This window comes from Rhinolophus ferrumequinum, chromosome 15, assembly GCF_004115265.2.
Source record: "Rhinolophus ferrumequinum isolate MPI-CBG mRhiFer1 chromosome 15, mRhiFer1_v1.p, whole genome shotgun sequence".
NCBI lineage: Eukaryota > Metazoa > Chordata > Mammalia > Chiroptera > Rhinolophidae > Rhinolophus > Rhinolophus ferrumequinum.
The window spans coordinates 49,992,775-50,001,407 of NC_046298.1; the positions used below are offsets into that span (position 1 = coordinate 49,992,775).

Sequence of the window (8,633 nt, forward strand, 5' to 3'; positions counted from 1 at the left end):
TTAAAAAGGTCCATCCCCAGTGTGAGTTCTCTCATGTTGACGGAGGCCTCTCTTCTGGTAAAAGGCCATCCCACATCTCTTACACTTGTAGGCTTTCACTCCACTGTGAATCTTTTGATGGGTAGTGAGGGTTGAGCTATAGCTATAGGTCTTCCCACACTCACTGCACTCATAGGGCTTCTCCCTGGAGTGACACCTCAGGTGTCGAATTACGGAAGAGCTGTCACAAAAGGCCTTCCCACATTCTTTGCACTCAAAGGGTTTTTCTCCAGTGTGGGTTCTATTATGCCGAATAAAATCAGAGTGGTGGGCGAAGGCCTTTCCACACTCACTGCACACATGGGGCTTCTCTCCGCTATGGATCCGCTGGTGCTCCGTGAGGTGTGACCTGCGGTTGAAGGCCTTCCCACACTCACCGCACTCATAGGGCTTCTCCCCCGTGTGGATCCGCTGGTGCTCTGTGAGGTGTGACCTGCGGCTGAAGGCCTTTCCACACTCGAGGCACTCAAAGGGCTTCTCCCTGATGCGACTATTGTGATGTCCAGTGAGGTCTGTCTTCTTGAGAAAGGCCTTCTCATACTTTTTGCATTTATAGGATTTTACGCCAGAGTGAATCTGCTCATGTTGAAGAAAGAAGTGATTCTCGGCAAACTCTTTCCCACAGTCCTTGCATTTGCAGATCTTCCCTCCATGAATCAAGGGGTCTTTCCTTGAACCCCATGATCCACACTCACCGACAGCATCTCCAGGAGAGACTCGCGCCAGGAAACCTTCTGAGCACAGACTGACACTTGTTCTCAACTCATCACACTCAGGGCTCATCTTTCCAGGTGGGGTTCCCTTGTGGGGGACTGTCCTTGCCCTCAAGTGCCCTCCCTGTTTTTCTGACAGTCCTCTTTGTTCCCTTGCTTGCCACAGTGTACAAACACTGGAGTCTTCCTCAGTCGGTGACCTGTGGCGTGAACATCCCTTGGATGAGGCTGGCTGAGAAGCAGGAGGCTGTGTGGTCTTGGTTTTCACTCTGTCACCTAAAGGGAATCCAATATACAAGAGAGGACGATTAATGGTGCCAACATAGAATAAATAAAATCACCAAACCAGAGGGAATGGAAGGTGGAAACAGGGCTACTGATACCTGCTAGGTTTTCACAGTTCTGAAACTCAGGGTTTTTTTATTTTTATTATTGGTCCTTGGATTCTTGACACTTTTAAAGAGTCAACCTTGAGGAGAATGTGGGGCACAGCCAGAGGGGCCAGAGTGGAGTCCCTTGCCCATGGTCCAGAGGGGAGAGAAATGATGAAACTGTGTGTGCTATGTTTGTCGTAAGAAAAGACATCATGTAGTGCTACAGGAACAAAAGAGGGCATCTAATCAAGCCCAGACGAGACATAAAGATGTCAGGGGAGGATTTCTAGAAGAGGTGTCTTCAGATTTGAGGCCTAAAGAAGCAGGAGGAGTTACCAGATTTAGAGAGTAAGAGTGTACTGCTGCCGAAGGAGACAGTGCACAAAAGTGCAGTCTGGAGAATCCTGGATGCCTGGGGAACTGCAAGGATGAGAGGATGGCAGGGATGCAGACAGATACAGACAGGGTGCTGTTCACAGGGTTTGGATGCATAACAGTGAGGACAGCCACGACCACTCCCAGAATACAGCCTTTCTGAGGGTAAGTAGGACTAGGGGGGACATCTTAAGTCCACTGTACATGAGGAACAGCTAGGTGACTAAAAAGCAGACAAGATCTAGTTAAAGAAATTTGAAGGATTTACTTCAGGGTACTAAAGAGAATCTACACAAATGGAGAAAATAATAATACACTTGTCAGTTCTCCTCAAATCTATCCATAAATTCATTACCACTCCAGATAACAGGATTTTCCATGAAACTTGACAAGTTGATTCCAGAATTTACATGGAAGAGTAAGCATCTAGGATATCACTGGAAAAAGAAGAGTAAGGAGAGGGGACTTGCCCTCCCAGGTATTAGGGTTATGATGAATTTAAAGACATCAATCCTGTGTTATTGGAACAGATATAAGAAAAACTGGAAATGGAAAATAGAGCTGAGAGACAGACTCATGGACATATCAAGCTTTTATACATGGCAGAAGTGGCACAGCAGATCTGTGGGAAAAGAAGGGACAATACAACACAGGGAGCTAAAGAACTGGTTTCTCACAGGGGGAAAAGTTACTGCATTTCAACCTCACACCATACACAAAGTTAATTCTGGGTTCATTACAACTTAAACGGCAGAAGTCAAATTTTCAAACATTATAGTAAACGATAGGAAATGAGTGTCTTTTTGACCTTGGTGCAGGGAAAGATTTCCTAGCAAGACATGAATGGCAGTAATTATAAAACAAAGGATAAAAGCATCTGACTAAACAAAATATGAATTTCTTTAATCAAAAGATACTTTAAAGAAAAGAAAAAGACAAGCTAAATTCTAGCAGAATATGATGAGAGCACATATAATGGGTAAAAGATCAGTATCAGGAATATACAAAAAATTCTGACAAGGCAATTGATGTCATAGAAATGGTGGCATTGAGGTGAGCTTCTTGAGTTCTCCCCTGGAAGTTACCACAAATTGAACATCTATAACCCATCAAAGGATTCTCTGCTCATCACACAGAACAGCTAAGAGACTCACACGAGGATTACTTGAAGGTGGGCAAACTGGGCGAGCATGGGAAGGGGGAAGGGAGCAATTGGAGACGCAGCCCACATCTGCTGCTGGAGATTGGGGCAGCCAGGCTCTGGGCTTTTTCCCTGCACCTCACAGTCCTGCCGAGAGATCTGCATACCCAGTGTTTGAGGCAGTAACCTCAGCTGAGAACTCCGGCTCAGACAGAAAGCAAACTCCATACCTAGGCCCCTCTTCCCCACTCTCCCACAGCAATCTTACCCCTGCCCTTCCAGAGTCTTAAGCTGGTCCCTGAACAGAGGAGTAGTGTCAGATTACAGGGGCGCTGTAGCAATCAGGATCTGGAAAAAGCTGGTTTGCAGCTGTCACCTAGGGAAGAGGCTGGGCAGGGAGATGGGAAGACACCTGCCTTCCCATCCCCCACCTTTTCTGGGCTACTTGTGGCAAGGCAATTACAGCTGCAGAGACAGACACACACACGCAAGCGCAGGGGTCAGCAGGGGGTGGCAGAGGCAGCTCTGGGCTTTCAGCAGCTCAGAAATCTCGCGCCCTCCACACCCCCCCCCCCACGGAAGAAGTGTCCTAAGACCCATGAGACTTGAACTGCATTGCCAGGGTCACTCTGGGTACCACGTGGCTGGCTCTGCCTCCACAAGATGCAGAGGAGTCTTTGTACAGCAGAGGACAACCTGTAGAAGCTTGGTGGGCTTAAGCCAAGACTGGCGCTGCTGTTTTTGCTTTAAAAAATTTTTTTCTTAGTATTATCATCATTTTTAGCATATATATATATATATATATATATATATATATATATATATATATACACATATACGCATATATATATACGTATATATATATATACGTATATATATATACATTTTCCCCTTTCTCTCTCTTTTCTGTTTTCTTTTCCTTACCCTACTTTTCCTTCTTTCCATTTTTCTATACTGATTTTTTTTTTGGTGTTGCTATATTTTATTTTGTTTTATTTTATTTTATTTTGTTTTTTTGATATTTTTGTCTGTGTTGAGTGTTGGTTGTCAGTTGTTTTTACATGTGAGTGCATTTGTTTTTGTTTTTTTTTTTTTTGGTGTTGTTGTGCTCATTGATTTGTTTTGCTCTGAAATCACCCTACACCAGGGCCCAGCCCAAGAGGCACAACAACCAACATATCCAGAAGCCAACTCCAGACCAAACCAGAGTATTACCGGGTTTGACCTACAAGTGACACACCCAGAGGGAATTCTCTACAGCACAACAGCTCATAGGGCCAAGCCTCATCTGAGGGGTTAACCCTCCTAGAGCAGCTCATACACTGTGGGCATAGCCAATTCTCATAGCTAGTCAGCCTAGGAGTCAACCCCACCTACTGACAAACCAAAAGCAATTAAAGCTCAATTTTAACAGGAGAATACACACAACACAAGGGTCACCTCTGGACCACACGCACAGCAAAATAGGGAGGCGGTACAATTCACATACAAAGGACACATACCAGATAAGACCACCCAGCAAAGACTGAAACACCTACAGGATCTACCTAATACATCCAAGCAAACAAAGAGAGTCAGTCAGGATGAGGAAACAAAGAAACGTGTCCCAAATAAAAGAACAGAAGAAACCTCCAGAATTGGAACTAAATGAAACAGAGGTAACCAACCTATCAGAGAGAGTGCAGAACACTGATGATGAAAATGTTTAATAGCTTAGTGACGACATTGTGGGGACAGAGTCCCAGAGAGTAGTTTCCAGGCTCTTGGCCTCAAGTGGAAAAGTGCTGGCTCGGGTAGTAAATGACCATCAACTGTGATTGGATGGTCGTTGGCTGTGACTGGTTGGCCATTGCCTGTAGTTGGTTGACCAACTGGCTGCTGATGTAACTGCCATGGCTGCGTTGATTGGTTGGCTGATTGGCAGGCAGAGAAAAGCGGACGGCAGATTGCAGATCGTGTGGATCCTGCTTCCTATGTCTCCAACTCAGCCACCAGCAAGAATATAGTGGTATGACTCCTCTATCTATGGCTCCATGGGTGTTCCTTTTTGGCCTCACCATATCCTGCGTTCTTGTGTGGGGAGCAGGAGCTGAGACCCCGCATGACACCCAGTATGACAGACATAAAGAAGGATAGAGAAATCATAAAAATCAACCAGTTAGAAGTAAAGAATACAATAACTGAAATAAAGAACACACCGGAAGGAATTACCAGCAGGTTCGATGAAGCAGAGGATCAAATCAGTGATTTAAAAGACAAGTTAGCAGCAATTACCCAAGTGGAACAACAAAAAGAAAAAGGAATAAAAACAGTTTAAGAGACCTATGGGATAACATCAAGCACAAAGACATGTGCATCATATGAATACCAGAAGGAGAAGAGAGGGAGCAAGGGACTGAGAACATCGTTGAAGTAATAATGACCAAAAACTTCCATAACCGGGTGAAGGAAATTGACATACAAGCCCAGGAAGTGCAGAGAGTTCCAAACAAGATGAATCCAAACAGGCCCACACTAAGACACATTACAGTTAAAATGGCAAAGGTTACAGACAAAGACAGAATCCTAAAAGCAACAAGAGAAAGACAGCGGGTTACATACAAGGGAACTCCTAAAAGAAAACTTTGAAGGCCAGAAGGGAGTGGCAGGAGGTATTCAAAGTGATGAAGAACAAAAGCCTACAACCCAGATTGCTTTATCCAGCAAGGCTATCATTTAAAATTGAAGGAGAGATAAATAGCTTCCTAAAAAAGAATAAGCTAAAGGAATTCATTACCACCAAGTACCAGCATTGCAGGAAATGTTAGAAGGGCTTCTATAAGCAGAAGAAAGATGAAAACAATCTAACTAATGAAGATCAGAAATACAAATAACAAAATGGCAATAACTATGTACCTATCAATAATGACTTTAAATGTAAATGGATTAAATGCTCCAAACAAAAGACATAGAATGGCTGAGTGCATAAGAAAACAAGACCCTTGCATATGCTGTATACAAGACTCACCTCAGATCAAAAGACATGCACAGGGTGAAAGTGAAGGGTTGGAGTAAGATATTTCATGCAAATGGAAATGAGTAAAAAAACTGGAGTAGCAATATTTATGTCTGACAAAATAGACTTTAAAATGAAGAATATATTAAAAGACAAAGATGGACACTACATAATAATAAAGGGATTGATCCAACAAGAGGACATAACCCTAGTAAACATCTATGCACCCAATGTAAGAGCGCCTAAATGTATAAAACAGATATTGACTGACATAAAGACTGAGACAAACGGTAACACTATCATAGTAGGGGACTTCAACACATAGCTGACAACAAGGGACAGGTACTTCAGATGGAAAATCAACATGGAAACAGTGGCCTTAAACGACACATTGGACCAGTTGGATTTAATCTATATTTTTAGAGCATTTCACCCCAAAGCTGCATACATTCTTCTCGAGCGCACATGGAACATTTTCCAAGATAGACCACATGTTAGGCCACAAAACAAGTCTCAATAAATTTTTAAGAAAACTGAAATCATATCAAGTGTCTTTTCTGTCCACAGTGCTATGAAATTGGAAATCAATTACAAGAAAAAAACTGGAAGACACACAAATACATGGAGGCTGAATAACATGTTACTAAATAATGAATGGGTCAACAATGAGATCAAGGAAGAAATCAAGATACCTCAAGACAAATGAAAACGAAACCATAACGACCCAAAATCTATGGGATGCAGCGAAAGCAGTCCTAAGAGGAAAATTCATAGCAATGCAGGCCTATCTAAAGAAACAAGAAAAATCTCAAATCAACAGTTTATCTTTACACTTAAGGGATCTGGAGAAAGAACAGCAAAATAAGCCCAAAGGGAGTACAAGGAAGGAGATAATAAAGATCAGAGTGAAAATAAATGAAATAGAGACCAAAAAAACCAATACAGAAGATCAATGAAACCAAAAGCTGGTTTTTTGACAAGATGAAAATCGACAAACCTTTAGCCAGACTCATCAAAAAGAGAACGAACCCAAATTAATAAAATCAGAAATGAAAAAGAAGTGACAATAGAGACCACATAAATAGAAAAAAAAATTACTACGAGCAACTATATGCCAATAAATTAGACAATCTGGAAGAAATGGACAATTTTCTAGAAGCATACAACCATCCAAGGCTAACTCAAGAAGAAACGGAAAATCTGAATAGACTGATTAATACCAGGGAAATTGAATTTGTAATCAACATGTGCCCAAACAAACCAGATGGCTCTACCGGTAAATTTTACAAAACATTCAAAAAAGCATTATCACCTATTCTCAAAGTATTCCAAAATATCCAGAAGAAGGGAAGGCTCCCAAACTCTTTTTTGAGGCCACTATCACCCTGATTCCCAACTCAGACAAAGATATTACAAAAAAAGAAAACTACAGGCCAATATCCCTAATGAACATAGATGCAAAAATCCTCAACAAAATATTTGCAAACAGAATTCAGCAATTCATTAAAAAGATCATATACCACGATCAAATGGGATTCATTCCTGGTATGCAAGGTTGGTTCAACATCCACAAATCAATTAATGTGATACACCACATTAACGAAATGAAAAATAAAAATCATATTATCATATCAATAGATGCAGAAAAAGCATTTGCCAAAATCCAGCAGCCATTTATGATAAAAACTCTTAAGAAAGTGGGAATAGAGGGATCATATCTCAAAATAATAAAGGCCATATATGATAAACCCACAGCTGACATCATACTCAATGGGGAAAAGCTAAAACCACTCTCCTCGAGATCAGGAACAAGGCAAGGTTGCCCACATTCTCCACTATTATTCAACATAGTTTTGGAAGTTCTAGCCAAGCAATCAGACAAGAAAAAGAAATAAGTCATCCAAATTGGTAAAGTGGTAGTAAAACTGTCATTATATGAAGATGACATGATACTACATATAGAGAACCCCAAAGACTCCACCAAAAAACTATTAGAACTGATAAATTAATTTAGTAAAGTAGCAGGATACAACATTAATATTCAGAAATCAGTTGCATTTGTATATACCAATAATAAACTATCAGAAAGAGAAATTAAGGAAACAGTCCCATTTACAATTGCTTCAAAAACTATAAAATACTTAGGATTAAATTGAACCAAAGAAGTAAAAGACCTGTAACTCAGGAAATTATAAGACACTGAAGAGATAAATTAAAGAAGATATAAATAAATGGAAACACATACCATGCTCACGGATAGGAAGAATTAATATAGTTAAAATGTCCATACTGCCTAAGGCAATATACAGATTCAATGCAATTCCTATCAAACTACCAAGGACATTTTTCACAGAAATAGAACATATAATCCTAAAATGTATATGGAACCATGAAAGACTCCGGATAGTCACAGCAATCTTGAGAAATAAGAACAAAGTGGGAAGGTATCACGACACCTGATATCAAATTATACTACAAGGCTATAGTAATTAAAACAGCATGGTACTGGCATAAAAACAGACACAGAGGTCAAGGGAACAGATTAGAACAAATCCATGCCTATATGGTCATTTAATCTATGACAATGAAAGCAATCTACGACAATGGAGGCATTTACATTGGGGTAAAGACAGTCTATTCAATAAATGGTGCTGGGAAACCTGGATAGACACATGCAAAAAAATGAAGCTGGACCACCTCCTTACACCACATACAAGAATAAATTCAAAATGGAATAAAGACTTCAATGTAAGATGAAACCATAAAACTCGTAGAAGAAAATATAGGAAGAAAGTTTGCAGACATTACCCTTAATAATATTTTTATTGATATAGCCCCTCGGGCAAGGGAAGTAAGAGAAAAAAATAAACATATGGGATTACAAAGGAGACCATCAACAAAACAAAAAGGCATCCTGCGGAATGGGAGAAGATAGTTGTCAATGATATATCTACTAAGGGGTTAATATCTGAAATTTATAAAAAACTCATTCAACT

At 40.6% G+C, this 8,633-nt stretch overlaps 1 protein-coding gene across 1 annotated transcript; it reads right to left on the reverse strand.

The window, feature by feature from the left end:
* On the reverse strand, positions 1 to 822 carry LOC117035450 (gastrula zinc finger protein XlCGF49.1-like). Its single transcript, XM_033129310.1, has one exon. It carries the CDS (start codon positions 820 to 822, stop codon positions 1 to 3), a length of 822 nt encoding a protein of 273 aa, XP_032985201.1.
* Positions 823 to 8,633: the final 7,811 nt, after the last annotated feature.